Here is a 27,187-nt window from a genome sequence, read left to right as displayed (position 1 = left end):
AGGCTAGGATGGGTGATGGGGGAGCACAGCGCTCTCCTGCCTGCACCCGTATCCTCAGACCCATTCAGAGAAGCAGCGAGAGGAGGTGGGAGCCTCAAGCCCAGCCTTGCGCAGCACAGGAGCTGCCAAAACGGCACTAGCATCACCCTCCCTCCCTGCCCACACTCAGCCACGCTGCATCAGATTGCGGAGGAATGGAGCTGTGGGGATGAACAGGGGCTAAAAATAGAGCATGATGTGGCAGGGCTGCTCTGTTGGAACATGGAACACTGTCCCTGGGAGACAGACCCTATGCTGGGCAGACACTAGCACCCTCAGTCCTCTCTTTCCTCCTCCAGGAGACCATGACCACCAGCCTGGCAGCAGGATCAAGCCTGCAGCCTGCTGGCATGCACTCTCCTCCCTGCCTGCAGCCAGTGCAGCTGCACAGTGAGGAGCTGAACAACCAGGTCTGCTGCTGGACAAAAAAAAAATTTAACATGAAGTTTTAATTAATTATGATAATGAGGCCCTTAAAGGCTGGCTCAGGCTTTCAAGCAAGACTGGGGGTGGAAAAATCAAGCCATGAGGTCAGTATTTCTAAGATACGTGCCCTGCAGCAGCTGTGAGCGCAGGGCAAGGAGCAGGGGCATCAGAAATCCCTGGGGATCAAACACAGCCAGGCCAGACCCCCAATCCCTGTGCACCGGTGCCTCCAGCCCTGCCTGGAGCGTAGGACCCAAGCAGGTGGCCTCACGATAACTACTGACCTGTAGCGTGTACCAGAAGGTGAGCGTCAAGGAGCTGGTGGTTTCATTGACGGGATAGTGCCCAGGGATGCCAGTGCAGAACATGATCATGTTGACCAGGGCCAGAAAGCTCTGCCAGTGCTCTACCTGGTCCAGGAGGGCCCTGGGGAGCAGAGGTCATGGTCAGGGTGGCATCGCTGCTGCAAGCCGGGCTCCTCTGCCCTGACACACATCACTGGGTGCAGAACAGGCCCTGGATGAAGCAATATGAAGCTGCTCCACGCTCATTCCCTCTCCTGGGACCATCCCCAGCACTCACCGGGAGTGGTTCTCCCCCAAGGCCACAGCAATGCGGCAGATCCCGTGGGATGTCTCCATGTCCCCGCTCTGGACTGCCTGCCGCAGCTGCTCCTGGAGCCCCAGCACAGGCGGGATGAGCTTCAGGAGGGTGTTCACGTACCTGCAAGCACAGCCTGAATCAGGGCTAGCATTGACTCACCAGCACTGGCTATCATGGCATCCATCCCTCCTGATGCTCTCCCAGGGCTCCAACCCAGTTTTCCCTACTGGAAGGCTTCTTTGTGCAATGGGACGCATCCAGAAGCCTTTACTGCTTACGGGGACTCGACTCCCAGTCTGCAACTTCAGGACAAAGGCTGATGCCCTAAGTGCTCCCACAGCAGAACCTCTGCAAGCAAAGAGAAGAGCTAAGTCACCAGCTACCAGCTCTGTGCGAGCCCCACACTGCACCACGGTGGGGACATCTGCTGCCCGACCAGCACCGGTCGCTGCCGTGACCAGCTCCAAGCGACCTGCGCCTGCACAAAGCACTGATGGAGACCAGAAAGGCAGCAAGGGCAGACCCGTGCGCTCTTTTCGCTGTGCTTACAGCCCACGCTTCAGTGCGAAAGCAAGCCAGAGCTGCCACTGGGAGCCACGCAACCCTCCAGCACGGGCACATCAGGATCATGCTCCCTGGCTGGGATGAAGCGGGCAGCCACCCCTGGGGACTCGCAGCCAGAAAAGATGCTGGCGCAAGGCACGTCTCCGTCACCCCCCACCCACCCTCCCGGGCTGCCACAGCTTCGCGCAGCACAGCTCTCCCACATCACATCATGCACATCAGCCTCCCCTCCGCGTCGCTGCCTCTAAGTGATAGTAACCAAGGCAACGAGAAGGAGGCAGCCAAGGTGAAACGCAGCCCAGGGCCCCCAGAGAGAGGCCGTGCTGGAGGCTGATGAGCAGCCTGCCATTTCCCTGCCCACCAAGGCACGTTATCTAGAGCTGCAGCTATTCCTTGTAGCCCCTGCCGCACGCGAGTGTGGGGCCAAGGATGCTCCGAGTGGGAGATACACACAATGGCAGCTTCCCTGTGCCCATCGCTGGGGACAGACATGAACACTGACACTAGGAGAGCTGCACATCCACCTCCAAGCAGCGCAGCTTGTTGTTGTTTAGCCTGGAGAAGAGGAGGCTGAGGAGAGACCTCATTGCTCTCTACAACTACCTGAAAGGAGGTTGTGGAGAGGAGGGTGCTGGCCTCTTCTCCCAAGTGACAGGGGACAGGACGAGAGGGAATGGCCTCAAGCTCCACCAGGGGAGGTTCAGGCTGGACATTAGGAAAACATTTTTCACAGAAATGGTCATTGGGCACTAGCAGAGGCTGCCCAGGGAGGGGGTTGAGTCACCTTCGCTGGAGGGGTTTAAGGGACAGGTGGATGAGGTGCTGAGAGACATGGTTTAGTGATTGATGGGAACAATGATGATCCAGTGGGTCCTTTCTGACCTACTGATTCTATGATTCTATGAAATGGAAGTGCCACCAGCACAGGGAGAGAGCTGTGCTGGTAGTGGCAGCTTCTAGGTCTGTGTCAGCGGAAGAAGACAGAGGGAAGAAGGAGTTTCTGCCTCGGCATTCCTTCTGTGCTCTGTGTGCTGCCAGGGGACACCCCTTGCCCCTCTCCCCCCAAGGAAATCACCCAGTGAAAGGGACAGGTATTTGCACATAAACCATCTTCAAGCCTCTGATGTCCTGCAAGTGACGCCTATCACAGTGTGGGTGTGCTGTGACAATGGAGAATTTGGGAATTCACCAGCTTCCCTCCCACAGAACCAACGTTGCAGTCAGGGTCAGCCCAAGAGAGCTGAAAAAAAGCATGCAGGACCTTGTACTGCTCCAGCATAGGGCAAACCCATCCTTCCCCCACAGCACTGAGCTCACACTACCCTAGAGATGTTTTACAACTTTAGGAGTTCACGACGAGGACCCTCCTTCCTCTGGTTGCCTTGAAATACTCACAGTGCAGACATCTAGACCCAACCTAGTCCTCCAGACTCCCAGCACAGCCAACAGAGATGGGTGTGCTTCCACGCTGCAATTCATCCCGTGTCAGTGAAGACTCCTAGAAAAGGCTGGGTGAACCACGTCTCCTGAGCACCACCATGCTCTGCTCTCTGCCTACGCTGATGTAAGGACAACTTGGACACAAGGGTGCCCAGCGAGGAGGGAGAGGAAAAGACCGACCCAGCAGGTGAGCCTCTGGCTGTCCAGCCGAGCAGCCTGTCTCCAGCAGCCGACGACTGGGAATCAAGTGAAAGAGTCTATGAACATGGCTGCCACATGATGACTTAGCCTTCCTGAGCAAGATTTGCTGTCTTGGTATTTAGCAGCTGAGCAACTTTTCCTTTGGAGTTTGTCCAGCCCCTCCTCAAAGCTCAGGGAACTGTAGCATCCACATCTCCCTCTCCAGGACCAATATCTCCTTCTGCTGTTCCCACAACACTCCCCAAACCACATCACAGTGTGGGGACAACCTGCAGAGAGGAGATATGGACAGCCCACAAAGGACCATCTCATCCTTCCTGATCCAAAATCTCAGCCATGTCCTGATAAGAAAACTCAATGTACTAAAAACCTGTTTCTAATGAAGCTCTTGGAAAACTCCTCTTCGGGGATTCAGCATCAGATGCCAAGACCAGGAAAGGATGAGCTGGACACCACATGATCCCACCTGGACATCTGTAGTCCCACCAGCTCCACCACTGCAGCAACCCCCTGTTGTTTTCAGAAAGGTGGTTCAGCGTCCAATGGCCAAGCGCTGCAACTCCCACCATGGGCACGCACCACGTGGAGGTTCCTCTCCCAGCTCCAACACCACTCGCTGGGCTGCAGGAACATGGCCAAGTGCTGCATGCCAGCTCTTCTCCTGCAGCACGTGCTGCCGAGCTCTGACCTGCTTAGCCCAAGGATAACCCTCAAATGAGATGGAAAATCCAGCCCAAGCCTTCTCTGCAAATGAGATGCAACAGTATCTCTGCAAACAAGATGCAACACTATCTCTGCTTCTGCCATCCTGGACTCAGGAGGTTCCCACCACCCCCAGGAGCAGAGATGTGCACAGAGCAAAGCCTCCAAGGCTTCTCAGGACACCAGAACCTAACAGAGAAGCAGCGTCCAGAATCCAGCAGTGCCCAGTACGCCTCCTCCGCTGGGTGCAAAGAGCTCCCAGCTGCCCAGCAGGCAAAACCAGCAAATGCTTTGCACCTCTGAACCTCTGCTTCATCACCTCTAGCAACACCTTGGAGGCAGGAAGGCTGCCGACTGCTGCACACAGGCAGGGAAATGGAAGCTGCCAGCACAAATGCCTTGCCCTGAGGGTGATCCTTGCCCATGAGATCCCACCTGCACTTCTCCACCTGGACCTACGTGGCATGGCTTGGGATGTCTTGCACAGTGGTGCTCTCCTGGGAAGATGACCCACAGGATATCTAACCCCCTGTGGCAGAAGCCAAGCTCATGAATCACTGAGCTTTCTGCTGAAGGTAGAAGCACATCTGCATGATCACCTCCACCACAACGTCAATGACGCCAGCTGGGAGAGGGTGAGGGAAGACACAGGGTCCGTAACACCCAGGGGAACCTGTGGGAAAGTGGGGAGCCCTGAGATTAACCCTCTCACAGAATGATGCCCTGGAGAGTAGCCCCGAGCCAAGGATGCTCCGAATCTACAGGCAAGGGCAGCGGGGAGCCAGGCTCCTGCAGAAACAAAGGCAAGAGACCGCAGAGGAAGAGATGTTGAGAAGAGCAGGAATCTCCCAGACTGTGGAGAAGACACAGAAAGGTCAGGAGACTCCCCAGGGTCCTGGAGGAGAGCTGGATCTGCAGCAGCTGAGCGACAAAGCTGGAGGGGCAGGACAGTAAGCATGAGGGGAAGCAGGAGGACACAAGGAACAAAGGGGAAAAGAGAGTCCACCAAGGCTGGGAAGTGATGGCTCTGTGAGCTATTCTGCTCCTGAAACTATCCTGGATCGCAGCACCGAGCACAGTTCTGCTCCTCCCTGGAGCAGCTGACACCACACGCTGCCTGGCAGGGTGGCCCTGTGACAATGCCACCGCTGTCCCCGCATCCCAGGAGCAGACACTGGGCAGCCTTTCAGGCCAGCTGCCTCCTCCATCCTGGCCATTGTCTGCAAGCCTATGGACAGGGAGGGTGTCCTGAGGTAGCTGATCATGCCTCCAAGGAGAAGGATGGATACCAAGTGCCATGTGGCAGGATCCAACAGAGGTAGAAAATGCACGGGACAGTTGGCACGGAGGCAGAGGGGAAGCTCCACTGTCAGTCATGCTTCTGTCTTAAAGTGACTCTGAAAGCTCAACAGAAAGCTTGAACCTTTAATGCAACTGAAGAACAGTGCTGCAGGGCCAGGGTCCTGCACACAGATGGGGAATCACAGCCAAGGGACTCGTGAGACTCAAGGAAAATGGAAAGGGAGAAGGCAGAGAGTCCAGCATTTCAGAACTGCAGGTCACCTTTTCTCTCACCTTATCATTTTTATACCAATCCTGCTACAAGAGCTGGGGTTGGCCCACAGCCTTTGCCTGATATGGGGAAAAGCTGCTTCTGAACTCCAGCAAATAAGGTAACCTTTTCCAATACCTGGCAGTGCATCAAAATCCTGCTGGTTTCCTTTGCATAGTCCCCAAATGTGACCCCTTTGTCATCGACGAGCTGGAGTCCCCTTGAGCTGAGGACCACGCTGGCTGCCCCTACTCTGAAGCCAAGGGGAGGAGGACCAGAGCTCACAACTGCAATGGCAGCAGCATCCGCACCACTGCAGAGGGTCGGAGCCTGCGCAATGCACACCGATGCACAAGGATGCACAGCAGCAGCTCAGCTCAGCCTTCAAGGAAACCCTCCTCTTCAGGGGAAGGTTGCTAAGCAGCCAGGAGGGGATGTGGCCACAGGAACTGGAGGAGATGTACTTTCCCTCCTGCAGGCATCGGTCTGAGAGCTGAGAGCAGCTCAGACAACACAGCCAAGCAGGCGAGCTTGGAGCCCTACAGCATTGCCCCAGCAGGACCTGCCCCAACCACCAGCTCTGCTCCTCCTGCTCAGCCACGGCCACAAACAAAGGAGGAGTCCTCAGCTGGCATGAGCTGCTGGAGCTAGGAGGAGGGAGAAGACTGACAGGTCTGGTTTTATTAGCTCTGCTTCGCATCAGCTCCCTGGGTGGACCAGCAGTGTGAGGCAGAGGAGGGTCTCTGAACTCTGGAGCTGGGGAGCTGCTCCCTGGTCGGGCAGTGCAGGGTCTCACACAAGAAGCCAGGAGGGAGCATCCTCCTCTGCCTGGGAGCAGGAGGGTGAGGATGGGCTGCAGCAGCTCAAGACTAACACGTCCCCCACAAGTCAACCACAATGCAAAGCCTTCCTGGACCAACCATCCAAAACCAGGAACCTCTGTCTGCTTTTAACATCTCCCACCTCTAAAGCCTGTCATCATCACCTCCAGGGCCAATGGTAGCTTGAAAAAAAGCCTGAGATTTTTCCTCCCCACCCCATTCCCCCATCAATGCCCACAGGCACCAGCCCGCAGCGCGTGGGAGAGGCTGCCCTTACCTCTGGGCGTCGGGCTGGGAAATGGCATTGACAACAGCCTCCACCGCTGTGTCGAAGAGTTCTGGGTCCTGCAGAGAGGTGAAAGCTGCCTGGATCAGGTTCTCGCAGTCCATCAGCGGGATCTCCAGCTGCACCCAGCTGGAGAAGCACTTCAACACCTTCTGCTTGATGAAACCCGGGGAGTCCTGCTGCTGCAGCAGCTGCTCCAGTAAAGGGAAGACGGAGCCGCACTCCTGCGCCAGGACGCTGCGTACCTGGCCCTTGCGGTACTGCGGCAGGCGGCTGGTCTGAAACTCCTCGGGCAGCACCGTCAGCAGCTCCAGCAATGCCAGGCACCGCGCTCGCCCGTCCACGTTGGAGTCCTCCGCTTGGAACATGCGCACCATGTCTGCCACGGCGCAGGGCCAAGCCTCCGGCATCATGCTGAGCGCCAGGGAGGCCAGCGCCACGCACAGCCGGGTCAGCACGATCTTGGAGCCGCTGGCAAAGCGGGTGATGTGGGTGAAGAGTTGAGTCTTGAGGCTCTCGTACTGGTCGGCCGGGATGTCATTCCAGTAACGGGAAATTTTAATGTGCAGGGCGCTGGCACCGAAGTACTGGATCTCGGGCACCTTGTCCATGTTGAGGAGCAGCCAGCTGAAGTGCCATGCCTGGGGGGAGACCTGCGCCTGCATCAGCCATTTCTGAGCCAAGTTCTTGTTCTCAATGTTTGGGTCGTAATACAGCTGATGGAGAGCCTGGAAGAGAGAGGGAAGCATCCTAGAACAGCTGAGCAGCACAACTGTGACCAGTCCTGCCAGGGGAAGGCGAACGGGGAAGGCTCACCAGCACAGAGCCCAGTGCCCAGGCTGCAAAACAACCTTCCTCTCCTAAAAACTTAGCAGTGCCTGTAGCAATAGGACAAGGGGTAATGGTTTTAAACTAAAAGGAGAGGTATAGGCTGGATTTTAGGAAGAAATCTTTCAGGCTGTGAGTGGTAAAACCCTGGCACAGGTTGCCCAGAGAGGTGGTAGATGCCCCATCCCTGGAAACATTCAAGGTCAGGTTGGATGGGGCTCTGAGCAACCAGACTGAGTTGAGGATGCCTCTGCTTACTGCAGGTGAGTTGGACTGGAGGACCTTCACAGTCCATTTCAACCCAAACCATTCTAAGATTTGTCTCATGCAGCACTCTGGAACTTTCTTTTCCTTAGTCATCTCCCGTCCTCACCTTCCCTCACAGTGAGCCCGCCTGCTCGCTGACATACTGTCATTGAGGGGGGCACAGAGCCCCTCTGCAGTGCGAGGGCTGTAAGGGACAGGGCACACTGGCACTCCTGCCTTCCACCCGCACCCATTCTCAGAAAGATGCTGTGAATGCACCAGCTCTCAGAAAGTACGTGTGGTCCATAGCTTGTGTCCAGGAGCCCAAGGAATGCAAGAGCTGCAGATATCTTCATCTGTCGGGTTATCCAGAGACCTGGAAACCCACAGTCACTAAGCTCAGGAATTAATCCCTCCATGGAGTCCCTTTGAAGTATTCCCAAACAGGCTCAATTACAGCTGCGCGAGGAGAGGTGGCACCTAACCCTGCCTCTGCCACCACCTCCTGCAACAGTCTGGGGCTGCTCATTCCATCTCTCCATTTGAAGGAGAACATCACTTACCTGCTCCGACAGATTTGGGAACTCCGGTTACTGCTTTGCAGAGCTCAGATCCAAGCAAACAGCCTCATGCAGGCTGCAAGGCTCTATTTGCAGAGGAATATTGTAAAGATCTTAAGGCCAACATTAATTAGTCACTTATCCTGCATGGATGTAACTGGTAGCCAGTGATGCCCTCACACACAGAGTGGGACAGAACTACCCTTTGCCTGAACTTCACCTTCCAGCAGCAAGGTTTTCTGCCTGGCACAGTGGGTTTAATTTCAAATCGCTGACTGCATACACCAGGAACAAGGAAAAGCAACATCTGTCAGGCTATCAGGCAGTCATCGCATCCCACCATCAAATTGGAGGAGGTCTCCAGCAGGTGCAGAGAATTTTTTGTGTCCCCATACTGGCTCCAGGTCTCAAATATCCTCCTCCTCCCCCCGTAAAAAGCTCTACGAAATTCTTGTGTGGCTCTTGTACCCAGGAGAGGATTTAAACCCTATTTTTAAGCACGCCGAGCTGGCAGCCTGGGGCACAGGAACAGCTTCCCAAGCAAGCGCTTGTGCCTCCCGCTGCTTCCCAGCACAAGACCAAAGAGCAGGACAAAATAGCAGGAACCTTACAGAGACGGTATTGCCTGGGCCATCATTTGAAACCGCTCTGTTCAAGACTTTGTAGTAGGGGGAAATGAGGATAACCTCTTTTTAAGAACGAAAGAGGTTATGACGTGTGTCATAGGAGACAGAGCCAGCCAGCATGGACTGCAGAGAGACAGGCGCCTGTCCCACTAACAGAAAAGTTTAGCCTTAGATAAGCAGGACACGGCGAGAGAGAAATGTGTCCCAACAGAGTGGCCAAGGGGAGCTAGCTGAAACCTCCCTTTGTTTTCTGTTACCCTGGACTCTTGCTTGAAGCCTCACTCAGGTGCTGGGGCAGTGGTAAGCGCTACCGTGCCTCCATCAAAGCAGCAATTTACTTCACAATCAAGCAGTACCTGCAGATGTGCTAAAAGTTCAACCACTCCTGGGGGTAGGAACCTGGCTCCCACCCCTGCTCTCTTGCTGAAGACTGAGTCACCCTGCAGCAGGGCTGGAGCTCCCAACTGTCTCCTCCATCACCAGCTCAGCCTCTTATTTCCTCTCAGCAGAGCTTGCTGCTTATTTTCTTTCCAAAAGAAATCTCACCTGAGATTCCCAGTGCCAGTGACATCCCGCTCTTCTCCTTCTCTGCTTGCTGAGCACTCTGATGAGGTGCAAAGGCTGACAGCGGTCCCCTGCACCTGCCCCCCCATCCCAGGACCCCTTCCCACCTTCTCCCACCCTCTTGGTTTACACAGCCATGGATTCCCTACTTAATTTATTTCTTCTATTTTGAATAGTCTTCCTTCTAGAAAACTCCAGGGGGAAAAATTCCTTTGCATCATATGTTACGAGACCCAACCTGTACACATGCCCCAGCAGCCCTAACCTCTAACCCACTACAAGGTTTGCAAAGCACAGTCCTCCCGACGTGTGGAGGACGGACCTGAGTTCCAGCACTGGGCTTCCAACCCACAAGCTCCCCAGGCGTTCACCTCTGCTTCAGGGCTGCTGCTTCATGGTCTCACGATGGCAAAGAGGAAGGATTATCACAGACGCTCCCCCCGACACTCATGCTGGGAAGACGTAACTACCACTGCATTAGAGGAATGGTGAGTACTCAAGTCACAAGACCCCTCCCCAGGCAGGGTCACCTTTCCAGCCACATGGACGGCTTTTCCACCACCACCATCCCAGCACTTTGCCTGCACCCCTCATGCTCCGTCTACCCTGCAGCGCTGCCTGCTTTCACCAGCGAGCTCTCTGGAGGGGGGTCCATCTCCCAGTACGCAGCCCCAGAGCTTCGCTCCTCCCACTGGGAGCCCCTGGGGAGGTTTCCAGCAGAGGCTCCGGGGACAAGCACTGGAGCTGCTCTCAGGGAGAGAGGGCGAGTGGCGAAATCATAGAATCACCAGGTTGGAAAAGACCCACCAGATCATCGAGTCCAACCATTCCCTTCAATCACTAAACCACGTCCCTCAGTGCCTCATCCACCCGTCCCTTAAACTCCTCCAGGGAAGGGGACTCAACCCCCTCCCTGGGCAGCCTGTTCCAGTGCCCAATGACCCTTTCCGTGAAAAACTTTTTCCTAATGTCCAGCCTGAACCTCCCCTGGTGGAGCTTGAGGCCATTCCCTCTCGTCCTGTCCCCTGTCACTTGGGAGAAGAGCCCAGCTCCCTCCTCTCCACACCCTCCTTTCAGGTAGTTGTAGAGAGCAATGAGGTCTCCCCTCAGCCTCCTCTTCTCCAGGCTAAACACCCCCAGCTCTCTCAGCCACTCCTCGTAAGGCAAAGACTACCAACCACACTAAGTCATTCAGAGGATGAAGATGAAGCTGACGCTGAAGAGTCACGCTGCAAGCTGCTGGAAGTCAGAAGAATATTCTGGAAAAATGTGGCTGCTGGCTTTCTCACCCTCCTTCCCCAAGCGCCCTGCCTGGAGGGGACCGGCCGTGGCACCACAGCTGTTCCTACCTGCACGCAGGATGCCAGGTACAGGTAGGCAAGGCAGCACATGCCCCAGGGCTGCCGACAGCTCACCTCATCTGGTGCTCTACACAACCAGGGAGAGCTTTCTAGAAGACCTCCAAGGATGGGCATCAATACTGAAACCATCCTAGGCCAGCTCAAAGCACCCCTGGGAGAAGACAGTTCTTTCCTACCTACCACACACATTGGCTGAGCACCATTCTCCGCTGAGAACACAGGACAGGAGGCGGTACTATGCCCCACAGAAGGGTACCTGAATGCCCAGCACACTCCTTCCCAGCAAGGAAAAGCACCACGCTCATCTCAGAGGTGTGTACCAGTTACTGTTGGGCTTTGACATTATAGCCAGCACTCTCAGGGCCATCAGGGAGCACTGGAGATGATGAGGGGAACTCATTAGTGCCAGGACAGAGAAGCAGAAGGCATGAAATTGGTCAGTGACATCTAACAGGGAGGCTTTGTGCATTCTGATTTGAACGGGTGGCTGCCACCAGACGTGCCTCCTCTGCAATTAGACCTGTAACGTGAGAGCTGGTAAACAGCCCAGCTGTCAGCTCTGCCCTTTGGCCAGGAAAGGAGCTTTCTCCAACATCAGCTCCGCTTGCTTGAAAATAATTCAAGCCTTTTACGATGCTTCTCTTCCTTGCCCTAAAAAGCTGTGGCCAAAGTCTCAGTTAGGCTCTAGACACCAGAGTGGTATCAGCGGCTCCAGAGAGCCAGAATTAATCTGCCTTGGGGCACGGTAGCTTGTCCAAAAGGCACAGGTCAGAGGTCCCGCACTGGTCACTTTGGACCAGTCCAAGGAGAGCTATTGCCAAGCAAAGGCACCTGATCTTAGCTCGCCGTCTGCTATCAAGAGGGAAAAAGAGCTGCTAAAAGCACTTACCCCTCAGAGCTTGCTTCTGCGGGGAGCCCAGAGCCAGCAGGATGTCCCCCTGCCTCCCCTACCGCGCGGTGTAAATCCATTGACACAGGGTCCCCAGCAGAGAGGCGCTGCGTCCGTGCCATTTGTGGAGTGACAAGAGGAGCCCCAGACACGCGACTCCGGCCCCACAGAATGGGGACACACTGCTTGCCACTCCCGGGGGCCTCCGTGGGGAGACCGATCCCCTCCAGGGGCTAGTCTGCTTCAGCTAACGGAGGTGAGAGCAGCTCTGAGGTCTGCAGCCCAGCAGGGAAAACAGCAAGCTGCAAAACAGATTCCTCTTCTGCTCCTTGCTCCGTGCCCACACAAGGGACAGCAGTGGCCACCAGCCTTCTCCCAGCAGGATGCCCAGGATGTCTCCTGCTGCAGTCTCTCGCCGTCCTTTCTAGCTGAACGCACTCACATCGCCAGCGCTCCAGGCCTGCGACAGCACAGCCATCACTACGGCTCCGCCGAGCAAAGGGAACGTCATCCCTGCCTCCCTCCGCCCCAGCACAGCAGCCGTCCTCCCCCAGCCTCCCCTGGCCGTGGTGGTGCAGGCTGAGCAGCCAGCAGCCCCAGGAAAGCAGCAGCCTGACGAAGCGCCCAGGAGAGCAAATGGATGCAAAAAAACATCACTGAGTGCTGCCAGGCATGCCACTCCTGCTCAAGGCACCCCCACCTTGCCAGCAGCTCCAAAGAATAGTGGCTTTTTTCCCCGCTCCTAATAAGAGATGCTGCCACTGTATACCCCTCTTCGAGCCCAGCTTGCTCACACCCAGTCCTCATCTGCCTGGAAGGGTCTGCAGCCCAGACACAGCTTGACAATCTCAGCATCCCTCCTGTCGATGCGCTGCCAGCAGCTCTTTGCAGAGCACGAGGTCCCCTGCAGGGACAGGGGTGGCAGGAGACGGGTGCTTTCAGCAGGGAGGTTGTACAAGCAAAGGGTGAGCAGGAACAGAGAAGAACCCTGGGAGCACAGAGCCCAGGACAAGTAGCCCACCCAAACATCTCTGCCCACCATCTCGTGCTTCTACCCATCACTTTGGTGAACAAGACCGCAAGCATTCTGAGAGGAATCCCTGCATTCAGGTGCTGCCATTCCTGCTCCGTAAGATGCTGGAGCTGAGCTGAGGCTCCAGTGACAGCCCCTGTAGGGCAAAGCCAACCCTGGCAAACACAAGATGCTGCCCTCTCACCCCAACCTCACCGTGCCACAAGAAGGAGCAAGGTGCTCAGCCAAGGCTGGCGCTGGGTGGAATCTGCTTTTGTCGTGAAGATCTTCTTAAATGCTAAACAAGGTGACTTCTCACTTCACTCAATTTTGCAAGAATGTCCCCTCCTGAGGCCCCTAACTTCCCATCCCCAGCCCAGCTGCCACATCTCGCTTACGTGAGCTGCCTCTAAGGAAGCGGTGGCCAAGCTGCTGCCAGTAGCGCACCAGACAGGGGATGCCATTCCCCACCCCAATGTATCCATCATTCTCTTGATCAGGTTTCCAAAGCCAATATCACTTTTTCTCAATGAAAAAAGCAGATGCACTTGGGTTTCTCCTCCCCATCCTCCCGGGTGGAAGACAGCCCCGGCAGCTGCCACATCCCTGAGGCTCAGCATCTCCAAGGAGTGGTGATCAAAGCCACCCCTCTCCCATCACAGCTCCAGTTGCAGCTCTGTGACACCCTGCCTATCCATCCTGCCAGAGAGACTGCATTTCTCAGGCATCTCCAGAAAGGTACACAGCAATCTAGAAAGCTCAGAGATGCCAGACCTCTAAAGTGCAAGGGAAAAGACGTCAGTGAATATTACAAACTCCCCAAAGGATGAGAGGCAGGCCATGGAAGGAAAGACCTGGAAGGAAGGAATCAGATTGAAAAAAAAAAAGGGAGAGAGCAGGCACTCGGAAAATTCACAGAGGAACGGCACTGCCTTCTTTCTTATTTCAAAAACAGGGATACTGTTCAGATTCAACTGCACTGAAAAAAGGTACAGAGGGGTCTTACATTTCTCTTCTGATGTCCAGCACCACAGTGTAAGGTGCTGGCTCCCCTGAGGGGAGCTCCCTGAGGGGAGACCAAAAACATAAGGCACAAGTCCCATGCATCCTCCAAGGTAGACAGAGCCAGCAGGGACCAAACATCTGTCACTGGAGCAGGGCTCACCCTGTAGCCCAAGCATCGCCTCCCAGAGCAGCATCGCCCCATCACCAGGCTGTCAGTCCCACCAAGGACTGCATAAATGCATGCAGGTCACAAGCTGGATTGCTCCATTTCGGCACGGGGAGGCTGAGCACCCTCGTAGCTCGAAGCCCTCGGCTTGCCCAGTCCTCTCTTCCCTCCAGGAGCAGCAGCAGAGCCCCGCTTGGCAGCAGATGCAGGGGAAGCAGAGCTGGCAGAGCCCAGCAGGTCCCCGCAGCACGGCCACGCCAGCCTGCTCGAGCTGTGCCGAAGCCACAGCAGCATCTAGGTCAGGCTTGGGAGGAAACAAAAAGCAGCCAAGCAGCCTTCAGCTGGGACCGATGGGCGCTGACACAGCAACTGCACCGCAACGGCTCACCCGCAGCATGGCCCTGCTCCTTCTCTGTGTCACAGGAGAGCTCCCTATGGAAAAATGGAGCAAAAAAAAAATACACAGAACAGCTTTCAGATGGCTCCCGAGGTGCGGCACCTGAACCTGACACCTCCTCGTGAACAGAGGCAGCTGCCTGGCTGCTGCCCATGGGCTTTCAGACCAGCTGGGTGGCAAAGGGCAGCAGGGGCTCAGCCTACAGCATCCACACCCTCCTGCCTCCTTGCAACCGCTGATCACAGCTGGAGGGATCCATCCATCTCTCTCTGGCACAGGTCATGCTGGATAAACACAGCAATGATCATCTTCAGCTATAAGGGCACCCAGAGCCTTGCAAAACTGCAGGGGCATTTGCCCAGCCCGCCGCTATAGCAGGGGGTAAAGAAGGGTCTTCCAGAGACATGAAGTATCTCCATGAAAACCACCAGAAGAACATGACGGGCACAGTCTCACCAGAGATTTCGCTGGCTACAACCGCCACACGTAAGGACTTCCACTGCAGGTGACCCTCTCACTTAAGAAATAACCAGCTCCCTATGCTGTTCCTAACCCCAGCACTTTTTATGAACTGACTCAGAGTGGAGTCAAACCCTGACTTAAATCACTATTCAGTGTTATTAATAGAGCCATACACAAAACCTGTCAGGCAGAAGTGCCCAGGACAGTATGAGATCATTTATCTGCTGGCATCACCTCTGACAAAGCAGTCTACACACCTGCCTCCCACCAGCCCAGCCCCCAGCAAAGGCCACCTTTGCACCAGGAACACCCCAGAGCCCCCCTTGAAAAGGCAGACATAGGAGGATTGTGAGCTGCTGAACCTCTGAGTCTTTTCTGATCCCACCCCACATTTCTCCCCTTGGGCAAGGACCGTGCTGCTGCCCCCGGCCAGCAGCTCAGAGCCTCACTGCAGCCCACAGCCGCATCTTCAGAGGACACCACCAAGATGGTAAAGCCTGCAGAGACTGGGTAGGCTTGGGGGAGGGGAGCCGAAGCATCCTAGAGGGCATCTTTGCCTCCTCCCAGGCGGCAGGAGCCTAAATCCAGAGCAGTGCAGTGAGGACAAGCTGCCTCCGGGCACAGCCCCACCTCGCCCAGCCGGCGCTGGGTGCCCCCCACCCTGGCACTGCCCACCCTTCCCAGGCTTCATTGTTGGTGCAAACAAAGGAATGGCTTGTGTCTGCTGAAGAGAAAGGAAATCAGGAGGCAAAACCATCCAGCAGCCTTGGATATGTGCAGATTAAGCTGCAAAAGGTTGCATTAATGTAGCATTTTCCAGGCATCAGTTAACCCCCATCTCCCTGGAAGAGGTGGGTTGTTTCACCGGGGCCACAAAGGCAACCGGTGCCCAGTTACAAACCCGACATCCCCGACCCGACCCCTCTCACCAGGACAGGGAAGCTGCTGGGGAGAGAAGGGTGAAAAACGCCAGCTCTGTGCCCACCAGCACAGCCGTGGGCATCGCTTTGGCAAGGAGCTCAGTCTATTCTTATCGAGGAAAAATGAGGACACTGGGATTCCCACTGGCTGTCTGGGGATCAAGCTATGGATTGACAGGCTGTCGGTCTCTATATGGATTTCTGGCTGCAGGGTGAGCAGAAGGGAGAAGCGATCTCTTGCTGTTTGCCCTTCAGGGATGCGTCCTCTCCTGCCCTGCCCCCATCACCTCCAAGATGGCCCGAGGAAAGGGGTTTTGCCCAGCTGCCCCTCCAAGTGCTCACTGGGGTGCCCGTGGTCTCCACGACGAACCCCAGGTCATGCAGAGGCTGCTTGGAGCTCCTCTCAGCAGCAGCAGGATGCCGGCTGGCCTTGGTTTGCCGTAGCCATTCCCTGCATCCCAGGCTCTGGCAATCACAACCTCGCTCCTGCTGCTGCTTAGGAGGACTTGGAGCACCAGCAGAAGCACGGGGGCTGGATCAGTCCAGGGTTAGAGAAGCACAGCCGGACCATCTGCCCCCAGAAGCCTTTTCTCAACCCTAACTCCCAACAATTCCCAGCACCTGGCGAGAGCCCCTTCCCTGACTGATGGAGACACCGATGATGCCGAGGGCAGCCAGGACTGGACCTGTGGGCTCTGCCTGCCCGGAGATCCAGAAGGACACTCGCTGGAGACAACAACTCCTCCCTTCTGCTCCCATTTCTGCCACATCATTTTCCCCACTGCCAGGCTGCCCTGGCGCACAGCACCCAGTGGGTCGTCCTCCCGGTCCCCAGTGAGGACAGGGGGAGGCTGGATGCTGCCCTCGGTGCGGGCAGGACAAGGCGAGGGGGTAGGGATGGATACTGCCTCCAGTGAGGGCCGGGGGAAGCTGGATGCTGCCCTCGGTGCGGGCAGAGGGGAGGATGGATGCTGCCCCTGATGAGGGCAGGGAGAGGCTGGATGCTGCTCGCAGTGAAGGCAGGGGGAGGTGAGGGGGGAAGGATGGATGCTGCCCTCGATGAGGGCAGGGAGAGGATGGATGCTGCCCTCGGTATGGGCAGGACAAGACGAGGGGGGAGGGATGGATGCTGCCCCCGGCGCGGGCTGGGAGAGGATGGATGTTGCCCCCAGTGTAGGCAGGAGGAGGCAAGGGGGGAGGCTGGGTGCTGCCCCTGATGAGGGCAGGGGGAGGCGAGAAGCGGGGGGGCTGGATGCTGCCCCCAGTGCGGGCAGGGGGAGGCGAGGGGGAAGGGATGGTTGCTGTTCTCGGTGCGGGCAGGGAGAGAGGCTGGATGCTGCTCTAGGTGCGGGCAGGGGGAGGCTGGGTGCTGCTCCTAATGAAGGCAGGACGGGACGAGGGGGGAGAGGGATGGATGCTGCCCCCGGGGCGGGCACGGGGAGGATAGACGCTGCCTCCAACGAAGCCAGGGGGAGGCGAGGCGGGGAGGCATGGACGCCGCTCTGCTGCGGGCAGGGGGAGGCTGGACGCTGCCCCCCCAGCCCGGCGCTCCCTCGCCGCCCCCTCCTCGCCGCGGGGAGCGCCCGGCTCCCTCCCCGCATCCCCGCGGCGGGCTCGGCGCGGCTCGCTCACCTTCTCCACGTTCTCCACGGTGAAGTCGAGCCCCTGCGGCGGCGGCGGCGCCTCCGCCCTCCGCTCCATGGCTGCGCTCAGGAGGCGGCGGCGGGCGGGCGGCGGCGCTCGGGCAGCCGCATCGCGGCCGGACCCGCCTCCCCGCCCCGGAGAGGGCGGTGGCGGCTCGGCTCGGCTCGGCTCGGCTCGGCTCGGCTCGGCTCGGCTCGGCTCGGTGCCGCCGGGCTCGGTGCGGCGGGCGGGGCGGGACGGGCCCCAGCGGCGCCCCGAGCGGCAGCCCCGGCCCCGCAGGCACCGCGGGCAGCCCCGGCCCTACCGGCGCCGCACCGCACGCCGGGAGCCGTAGTCCGGGAGAGCGGCCCCTGCCGGCGCACGCACAGCCGGCATCCCCGCACAGCGAGCATCACACCGAGCATCCCCGCACAATGAGCATCACACCGAGCATCCCAGCACACCGAGCATCACACCGAGCATCCCCACACACCGAGCATCCCCGCACACCGAGCATCCCAGCACACCGAGCATCACACCGAGCATCCCAGCACACCGAGCATCGCACTGAGCATCCCCGCACACTGAGCATCACACTGAGAATCACACCGACCATCCCAGCACACTGAGCATCACACAGCCGGCATCCCCACACACTGAGCATCGCACCGAGCATCCCAGCACACTGAGCATCCCCGCACACTGAGCATCACACCGAGCATCCCAGCACACCGAGCATCACACCGAGCATCCCAGCACACTGAGCATCACACCGAGCATCCCCGCACGCTGATCATCACACCAAGCATCGCACCGAGCATCCCCACACACCGAGCATCGCACCAAGCATCCCAGCACATGCAGCATCCCAGCACACCAAGCATCACACCAAGCATCCCCGCACACTGAGCATCGCACCGAGCATCCCAGCACACTGAGCACCACACTGAGCATTCCAGCACACTGAGCATCGCACCGAGCATCCCAGCACACTGAGCATCACACCGAGCATCGCACCGAGCATCCCCGCACACCGAGCATCCCAGCACACTGAGCATCACACCGAGCATCCCAGCACACCGAGCATCACACCGAGCATCCCCGCACACCGAGCATCCCCGCACACTGAGCATCACACCGAGCATCCCAGCACACCAAGCATCACACCGAGCATCCCCGCACACCGAGCATCCCCGCACACCGAGCATCCCCGCACAGCGAGCATCACACCGAGCATCCCAGCACACCAAGCATCACACTGAGCATCCCAGCACACTGAGCATCCCCGCACACCGAGCATCCCAGCACACTGAGCATCACACCGAGCATCCCAGCACACTGAGCATCACACCGAGCATCCCCGCACACCAAGCATCACACTGAGCATCCCTGCACACCAAGCATCACACCGAGAATCCCCGCACACCAAGCTTCACACCGAGCATCCCAGCACACTGAGCATCCCAGCACACCGAGCATCCCAGCACACTGAGCATCCCACCGAGCATCCCAGCACACTGAGCGTCGCACCGAGCATCGCACCGAGCATCACACTGAGCATCCCTGCACACCAAGCATCACACCGAGCATCCCAGCACACCAAGCTTCACACCGAGCATCCCAGCACACCGAGCATCCCCGCACACTGAGCATCACACCAAGCATCCCCGCACACTGAGCATCACACCGAGCATCCCAGCACACTGAGCGTCGCACCGAGCATCGCACCGAGCATCACACCGAGCATCCCAGCACACTGAGCACACTGAGGTGTCCGACACACTAAGCATCCTCGCTGACAGCCCAGGAATGTCCGATACACCGAGCATCCCTGCTGCCGGCCCATGAGTGTCCGATACACCAAGCATTCCTGATGCTGGCAAACAGGTGTCCAATACACTACGCATCCCCACTGACAGCCCAGGAGTGTCCAATACACCGAGTGTCCAATACACCGAGTGTCCAATTCACCAAGTGTCCCCGCTGCTGGCCTGGGAGTGTCCAATACACTGAGCATCCCTGCTGCCAGCCTGCGTGTGTCCAACACACCAGGCATACCCAGCAGCAGCCCCACTCTTCAAGCACCTCCTGCTGCCAGCCCACAGGTATCCAACGTACTGGGCAATCCTGTTGTCAGCCCATGGGTTATTCAAAACACAGGGCAATCCCCACTGCCAGAGCACGGGAGTCAAACAAATTGGGCACCCATACCACGAGTCAGCCCCTCTCTGCACCCCCTCCCACTGCCAGACCTCAGTGTGCAACACACCAGGCACCCCCCTCCCCATCACGGGCACACACAGCGGTTGGACACGCAGCCCATCGCTTTATTGCTACAGGAAAAGGCGACTGTACAAAAATAGAGTTTATCCCTCAAATATTACAAATCATAGAAAAAAAGGGGCTGGGGGCACGGGGCACCAGGGCCGGGGCGCTACCCAGGGCTTTGCAGCAGCGCTGGGGTTAAATTACACCCGGCCCCCGGGGGCCCAAAGTCATAAATAGGAGCTGCCGCTCAAGAACAATAAATAAATAATTTAGAGTAATAAATAGTTTAGTGCCTCAGCACCGCGGGGGCAGCAGGGGGGACCCTGCCACCCCTCTGGCAGTCGGGCAGGGGTCCTGGAGGGTGCCCGTGCCCCGCTGTCCTGCAGAGCACCAGGGGCTGGTGCCACCCAAGGGTGGATTCCCCTACCCTGCTCAGGTGCAGCTTGGCCCCACTGCATCCCTGACCTCCTCCCGCAGGGCAGCTCCGGCCATCGACAGCCCCGGGGTGCCCGAGGGGACAGGGAGGTTTTGCCTCCTTGCCATCCCGCTCTGAAGTTTGGGTGACGCCTGCCCCAGCTCCTCTAAAGCAGGGGTGTGGCAGCACCAGTCCAGGTGGGGCACAGGTGAGACCTCTGTGAGCAGCAGGGATGCTCCATACTCCTTCCACCTCCTCTCCCAAGGCTGAGCTGGGTTGCACCCAGGCAGGACCCCATGTAGCTGGCAGCAGTGAGCGGGATGAGGCTCAGCTGCCCACCCTCCGTCATGGCTCCATCTTGCTCTGGTCCCTCACGGCCACGTAAAACCAGGGCCACCTGCCTCTGGAGACCTTTCCTCCGAGCATCGGCGCTGCCGGGCACCACAAGCCAGGATGCACCAGCGTGCATTGAGCTGGGGCCGAGCCGGCAGCCCCCTCCTCAGCCGATGCAGCTGCACTCGGCCGCCGAGAGCTTCTCCACTGTCTGCCACGTGTTCTGCACGTCCATGAAGGAGACGGCCTCGTAGCGGGTGGGCCGGCAGCAGGGGTGGCTGAGGACCCGCTCCTGCGGCCCTGGGGTGATGAGCTGCTGCCGCAGGAGGCTGCCCAGCGTCAGGTCGTAGTTGCTGCGCGCCCGGTGGCAGGATCCGCTGCAGTACTTGAAGAGCACGATCTCGTCCGAGTTGAAGCCCAGACCCAGGTCACGCACCTTCACCATCAGGTTGCGGATGTGGCAGTTGCGCCCGCGGGACCCCCGCGCGGATTTCCGTCCCCCCTTCTTGGCTTTGCTGGCACCCGGCGGTGAGCGCTCGGCGCGCAGCAGCAGGTCCTCTGCCAGCTCTGTGGTGCCCGGGCCACCTGTCGTCACGTTGTCCCCTGCACGTAGAGCAGATGGCACCGTCAAACCCTGTCCCGTACCTGCCACCCTCCCAGCACCCACGGAACTCATCCGCCTTCGCCGTCACCCACCAACCCCTCCACAGCACGGGCTGGGTGCCCACGGGTGGGTGGGTGCCTGGCCAAACACCTTCTCACCCCAGAGCTCTACCCACATCTCCAGCACAAATCGTGGGGTCACAGAATCATAGAATCACCAGGTTGGAAAAGATCCACTGGATCATTGAGTCCAACCATTCCTATCAAACACTAAACCATGCACCTCAGCACCTCGTCCACCTGTCCCTCCAGGGAAGGTGACTCAACCCCCTCCCTGGGCAGCCTGTTCCAGTGCCCAATGACCCTCTCCATGAAATATTTTTTCCTAATGTTCAGCCTGAACCTCCCCTGGTGGAGCTTGAAGCCATTCCCTCTAGTCCTGCCCCCTGTCACTTGGGAGAAGAGCCCAGCACCCTCCTCTCCACAACTTCCTTTTAGGTCTCATGCATTCAGCACCCCACACCTGTCCCCGAGGCACGTGCCGGGGGTCCCCATTGAAGCTCACATCCCCCCCGTGCCCTGTGCTTGTGCCCAGGCTGCGAGTCGTGCATGTAACGTGGGTTCTCCCCACCCCAGGGTGGCATCCCTGCTCTGACACGCACCGTACAGCTGGCTCCAGGCAGCGGCGAGCGGTACCTCCACGCTGTCCTCGGCAGCCGGGCTGGCAGTGGCCATGCCCCGCGGCGTGGGAGCCACATCCAGCGTCTCATTGCAGTGCGGCGTTCGCAGGGTGCCCGCGGCCAGCCCAGCCAGCAGCGAGAGCATGGCGAGGAGCCCCCACAGCATCCCCTCCTGCAACAAAGCACAGCACAGCAGGGTGAGACCCCAGCCGGGGTCCCCACGGCAGGGACAAGGCTCCCTGAATCTGGGGATGGGGACAGGGATGTGTGGCCAGCGTGGCTAGCCTGGCCTGGACTCACCTTGGGCTGTGAATGCGTGGTGGGTCCTGCAGGTCTTGGCTCTGGTGGCCCCGCTCGCTGGTCCATCCTGGCTGCAAGTGCAGAGGTGGGGGGGTCAGTGCCCACGCAGAAGGGATGGGGACAACATCAAGCTGGCAGGATGGGAGCTGGAACGCCCTGCCGCTGCCAACCATGCCATTCCCTTCCTTGCCTCCGGCACTCCACCTCCTGCACCCTCTGCGTGATACCCCAACCTCCTCCTCGCATAGCCAGGCACCCTGACCACCCGCACACCCCTTCTCGGGGACGCGGCAGTTGGGGTGGCCCAGCTTTCACCCAGAACGTCTCCTGAGGGGAACACGGCTGCCTCCTCGTCCGAGTGGCCTGCGATGCCAGGCTGGGCTGGGAGGCAGCAGCTGGGGCTGGGAGCACTGCAGGGGGGGCCCTTTCCCATGGCCCTTCCCTGGGAATGTTTTTCTTGCTTGTGGTGGGAGCCTGACCTTGGGAACTCCAAACCCATTAGCACAGGGTCCCTGGGTGTATCCATGGCACTGGCTTCCCTGCCCGCTGCCTGCGGGGAGCTGGGACACAGCCCCAGCGCAGCCTGGGCCAGCAAGGGCACGAGGGGCAGGATGGGCACGCAGGTCCCGTGGGGACAGAGCTGGGTGTGGGACACCACGCTGGGCTCACTCACAGTCCTGCATCGGCTCCCCGACACGCACAGGGGAATCTGGTCCCTGTTGAGCATTGTCCCAGCAGAGCAGCCAGCATGGTCTCAGGGGAACAATATCCCCAGGGAGGTGCAGGACAACTCCCAGGCTGCAGCTACATGTTGCATCTCCTTCCTCAGATCCTCCAGGCCTGTGCCCCAGTGTCCCAGGCCAAGATCCCCCAGAGGTGTCTCCGAAGGTGGCTTGAACCCTCTTTGGCCCATCTGCTCCATCTCTCGGGATGGGACTGTCCCCTTGGGGCTTGGTGGCATCCTGCAATAGGAACTACCCCTGTCCCCTCCATGGCTTTGCCCTGGCTAGCACCAGGTGTTTCCATAGCAAAGCTGGGATGGGACAGGCTGAGGAGAGTGCTCCTTGCCAAAATACAAAGGGACTCAGCTGGGCAGCAGCGAGACAAGGAGACAAAACAAGTTCCCCCAGTTCCCTCAGCATCCTAGCAGATGTTCCCCAAGTTCTGAATGCCGTGTCCAATGCCACCCTGCAGTGGCCACGCGAGGGGCTGTGACGGGCACTACCAAGTCCATGTGCCTCCTCCAGAGCCGTGCACCGGGCAGGACGCATCCCTGCTGAGGGCAGGGCTGGCACTGGGCCGCCCAGCCTGGCCGAGCGCAGCCCACGCACACGTCGCTCCCATAGTGGCCTGTGGCCCCACAGCAGCCGCCGCAGCCAGGGCACGGCTGTCCCAGGCTGACACCCCCGGTGGGGGCCCTCTGCCCCACTGGCATGGAGAGGAGTCCCCCTGCTCCCCAATCCTGCGGGCAGTTGTGCCGCTGCGGGCCCTCGGCACCAGGGTCCTGGTGGTATGGGATGGGATGGGATGGGATGGGATGGGATGGGATGGGATGGGATGGGATGGGATGGGATGGGATGGGATGGGATGGGATGGGATGGGACGGGACAAGAAAGAAGAGGATGGGATGGGGCAGAATAACATGGAATGTGATAGGATGGGATGGGACAAGAAAGAAGGGGATGGGATGGGATGGGATGGGATGGGATGGGATGGGATGGGATGGGATGGGATGGGATGGGATGGGACAAGAAAGAAGGGGATGGGATGGGATGGGATGGGATGGGATGGGATGGGATGGGATGGGATGGGATGGGATGGGATGGGATGGGATGGGATGGGACAAGAAAGAAGAGGATGGGATGGGGCAGAATAACATGGAATGTGATAGGATGGGATGGGACAGGACGAGAGAGGACAGGACGGGACGGGACGGGACAGGATGGGATGGGATGGGATGAGATGAGATGAAAGGATGGGATAGGGTGTAATGGGATAAGAAAGAAGAGGATGGGATGGGGCAGAATAACATGGAATGTGATAGGATGGGATGGGACAGGACGAGAGAGGACAGGACGGGACGGGACGGGACGGGACGGGACAGGATGGGATGGGATGGGATGAGATGAGATGAAAGGATGGGATAGGGTGTAATGGGATAAGAAAGAAGAGGATGGGATGGGGCAGAATAACATGGAATGTGATAGGATGGGATAGGACAGGACAAGAGAGGACGGGACGGGATGGGATGAAAGGATGGGATGAAAGGATGGGATAGGATGGGATGGGATAGGACAAGAAAGGAGAGGATGGGATGGGGCAGAATAACATGGAATGTGATAGGATGGGATGGGACAGGATGAGAGAGGACGGGACGGGACGGGACGGGACGGGATGAAACGATGGGATAGGATGGGATGGGACAAGAAAGGAAAGGATGGGATGGGGCAGAATAACATGGAACTTGGTGGGATGGGATGGGGTGGGATGGGATGGGATGGGATGGGATGGAATGGGATGGGATGGGATGGAATGGGATGGGGTGGGATGGGATGGGATGGGATGGGATGGGATGGAATGGGATGGGATGGGATGGGATGGGATGGGATGGGATGGGATGGGATGGGATGGGATGGGATGGGGTGGGATGGGATGGGATGGGATGGGATGGAATGGGATGGGATGGGATGGGATGGGATGGGATGGGATGGGATGGGATGGGATGGGATGGGATGGGATGGGATGGGATGGGCCGGTGCGGAGCAGGGGGTGCAGTTCAGGTTTCCCCCGTCCGGCGGCAGCACGGCCCCGGGCTGTGCGGCGGCAGCTCTGCCGGGGGGCGCCGGGCGAGGGCAGCCTCCGTGCGTCCGCGGCAGCTCCCGCACCCCCGGCGCTGCCTTCCCCGGGGGGGGCAGCCCTGCACCCCGCGGCAGCCCCCCGTCTCCTGCGAGGCCGGGGCCGTTACCGGGCACAGCAGCTCTTCCCAGGGCCGTAACACCCTTTCCAGGGTCAGGATCGGGCCCATCCATGCGAGGACCTGCCCGGGGTGGGGGGTGAGCAGCAGCTGGCGGGGGGGGACCCCTGTGCGGGTGACCCCAACCCCCCATGCGGAGGGGGCACCGGGTGCCCCGTGGGCTGCACCGCGGGGAGGAGGCAGGAGCCGCTCGCCAAGTGCGTCCACCTGGGGGGCTGTGCTGGGGAACCGCTCAGTGCCAGCCCCGGGGAGGGGCGAGGGGGGATGCCCGGAGAGCCCCCCCAAGGGCACCGGTGGAGCCCGGCATCCCCGGGCAAGGAGGAGTGAGCGGGGGGGGGGGGAAGGTGAGAAAGCCACCGCACGCGTGACGCGGGGCTGGCACCCGCCCCGCAGAGCCGGGGGAGGCCGGGGAGGGACACGTGGGGCACACGGGCGACAACAAACTCAGCCCCCAGCCCGGGGAAAGCAAAGCCGGGGGGGGGCACCGGGCACCTCCACCCCGGGGCACCGACCGGCCCGACGTGCCCGAGGGGGCGGGAGCCCCGGGAAGAGGCGGGCGGCGCCGTCTCTGCTCGTGCAGGGAACCCCGACCGTGTCCCGCGTCCCCCCCCTCCCCGCCCCGGTAGGAGCCGCCGCCGCCCCGTCCCGCACTCACCGCGGCGGGGACCGAGCCCCGCGCCGCCCCGCATCGCCGCCGCTCCCCGCCGCCCGCAGCCGCCGCACCGGGGCGGGGCACGGCTGGGGGACGGCGCTGCCCCGCCGGCACCGGCTCCCGGGGCCGCCGCTCCCGGGGGTGCGGGGTCCCGGGGCCGCCGCTCCCGCTGCCGGTGCCCCCGGTGCGGGTCCCGCTGCGGGTCCCGGTCCACGCCGAGAGGGGCAGCGGCGGCTCCATCCCGCTCCCGCCGCCGGTGTCAAATTCCAGCCGCCGTCACCTGACCGGCGGGGCGGGTACCGGCCCCGGGAGCCCGACGGGCACCGGGAGCAGGAACGGCCCCGCGATCCCGCCGGCGGCCCCGGCCCCCGCTACCGAGCTCCCACCGAGCCTCGCACCCCACCGGCGCTCCGAGTCCCCCGGGGTCCCCGACAGCTCCCTGCCCCGCCGGACGGACAGACGGACACGCAGCCCGGACGGACGGACGGACGCTCCTCGCCCCGACAGCGCTGGCAGGACGGACACACGGACGCCCTCGGGGGCGAGCTCGGTCCTTCCCGGAGAGCTGCCCACGGGGACCCGACGGCCGGAGTCGGGAGGGGAGGCAGAGCCCCACGGGGACCCCCCGCCCATCATTGAAGGGGGGGGAGGCAGAGCTCCATGGGTCTCCCCTGCCCTTCGTCGGGAGGGGGGGCAGAGCGCCGCGGGGACCCCACACCGGCATCCGAGGAGAGGGGGACACACGGGACAGAGCCACGGGGGAACCTCAGAGGGGACAGAGCCCCAGGGAGCCCCCCCCCCGCCCGTCACTGAAGGGGGGCAGCGCTCCTTAAGGATCGTCGGGAGGGGGTCAGAGCCCCACGGGGACCTGACGCCGGGGTCAGAGCCCCCCCCCCGCCCCGGCGGGGCGATGGATGGGGGTGCGGGCTCCAGCCCGGCCGGAGGAGGAGCCGCCTCCCCGCCCGCCCGCGTCCCGGTGCTCCCCGGCCGGGGCGGCTCTCCGCGGGCTCCTTACCTCCCTGCCTGCCTCCGCCGGGGCCGCCGCAGGCTCGGGGGACATGAGTGCCGGCCGGCGAGCCGAGCCGAGCCCCTGCGAGGCCTTACGTCACCGCCCAGGGCCCTCCACGTCCATCCCGGGGCTCTCGAGTGCTTCTTGCAAAAGTGCCAAATCCCAGAGCCGCCTCCGCTCGGCTCCAACGGCCGCAGCAGCCCGAGCCGGGCGACCTCCCCCCCCGCCGCCCCGGCCCTCATCGCCCCCCGGCCCTCATCGCCCTCCGGGCTGCGGAGCCGTCCGGGCGGGCTGCGAGCCCCGGGCTGTCGCCCGTCCCGGCATCTCCCGCTGCCTCGGCGCAGCCTCCCCCGCTTTATGTAACGCCCCGGCTGGAGCGGGGCCAGCGCTCCAGCGCCGGGCTGCGCGCAGGGGACGCGGGGAGCCCGCGGGGGCTGCCCCGGCTCTCCGACCCCCCATCATCCGCGGGGGCTGCCCCGGCTTTCGGACCCCCACCGCCCGAGGGGGCTGCCCCATCTCTCTTCGACCCCTCATTGCCTGTGGGGGCTGCCCCAGCTCTAGGACCCCCCACCATCCGTGGGAGCTGCCCCAGCTCTCGGACCCCCATCATCCATGGGGGCTGCCCCATGTCTCTTGGACCCCCTGGTCATCCAGGCTCTT

General features: G+C 60.2%; 2 protein-coding genes across 4 annotated transcripts in view; both read right to left on the bottom strand.

Moving 5' to 3' along the window:
- Window positions 1–17,457, bottom strand: part of IPO13 (importin 13) — a 35,151-nt gene extending 17,694 nt beyond the window's left edge. For both annotated transcript variants that reach the window (XM_069862951.1, XM_069862952.1), the window contains exons 1-4: window positions 17,303–17,457; window positions 6,626–7,362; window positions 1,048–1,188; window positions 750–891 (exon numbers count right to left, since the gene is read on the bottom strand). In XM_069862951.1, coding sequence (XP_069719052.1) covers window positions 750–891; window positions 1,048–1,188; window positions 6,626–7,362; window positions 17,303–17,371 — 1,089 coding nt within the window. In that variant the 5' untranslated portion in view covers window positions 17,372–17,457. The remainder of the gene's footprint in view (window positions 1–749; window positions 892–1,047; window positions 1,189–6,625; window positions 7,363–17,302) is intronic.
- Window positions 17,458–19,630: 2,173 nt separating this feature from the next.
- On the bottom strand, window positions 19,631–26,664 carry ARTN (artemin). 2 transcript variants are annotated; one of them, XM_069862918.1, is made up of 4 exons: window positions 26,534–26,664; window positions 21,893–21,963; window positions 21,575–21,764; window positions 19,631–20,912 (listed from the first exon to the last, which is right to left on the bottom strand). In XM_069862918.1, exons 2-4 carry the CDS (start codon window positions 21,956–21,958, stop codon window positions 20,476–20,478), a joined length of 693 nt encoding a protein of 230 aa, XP_069719019.1. In that variant the 5' UTR covers window positions 21,959–21,963; window positions 26,534–26,664; the 3' UTR covers window positions 19,631–20,475. The 2 variants fall into 2 exon arrangements, with proteins under 2 accessions (XP_069719019.1, XP_069719017.1); XM_069862916.1 differs by lacking the exon at window positions 26,534–26,664 and adding an exon at window positions 25,522–25,558.
- Window positions 26,665–27,187: the final 523 nt, after the last annotated feature.

Source organism: Phaenicophaeus curvirostris, chromosome 8, assembly GCF_032191515.1.
Source record: "Phaenicophaeus curvirostris isolate KB17595 chromosome 8, BPBGC_Pcur_1.0, whole genome shotgun sequence".
Taxonomy (NCBI): domain Eukaryota; kingdom Metazoa; phylum Chordata; class Aves; order Cuculiformes; family Cuculidae; genus Phaenicophaeus; species Phaenicophaeus curvirostris.
The sequence above is the reverse complement of the archived record's forward strand: the minus strand, read 5'-3'. Positions and strand labels throughout refer to the sequence as shown.

Coding starts and splice junctions, on each gene's coding strand:
- ARTN (XM_069862916.1), bottom strand. CDS start 25,555: ATGCGGGGCGGCGCGGGGCTCGGTCCCCGCCGCG. Junction 21,765..21,892: donor CCACGCATTCACAGCCCAAG/GTGAGTCCAGGC, acceptor GCTTTGTTGCAG/GAGGGGATGCTGTGGGGGCT. Junction 20,913..21,574: donor TGCCTGGAGCCAGCTGTACG/GTGCGTGTCAGA, acceptor CTCTACGTGCAG/GGGACAACGTGACGACAGGT.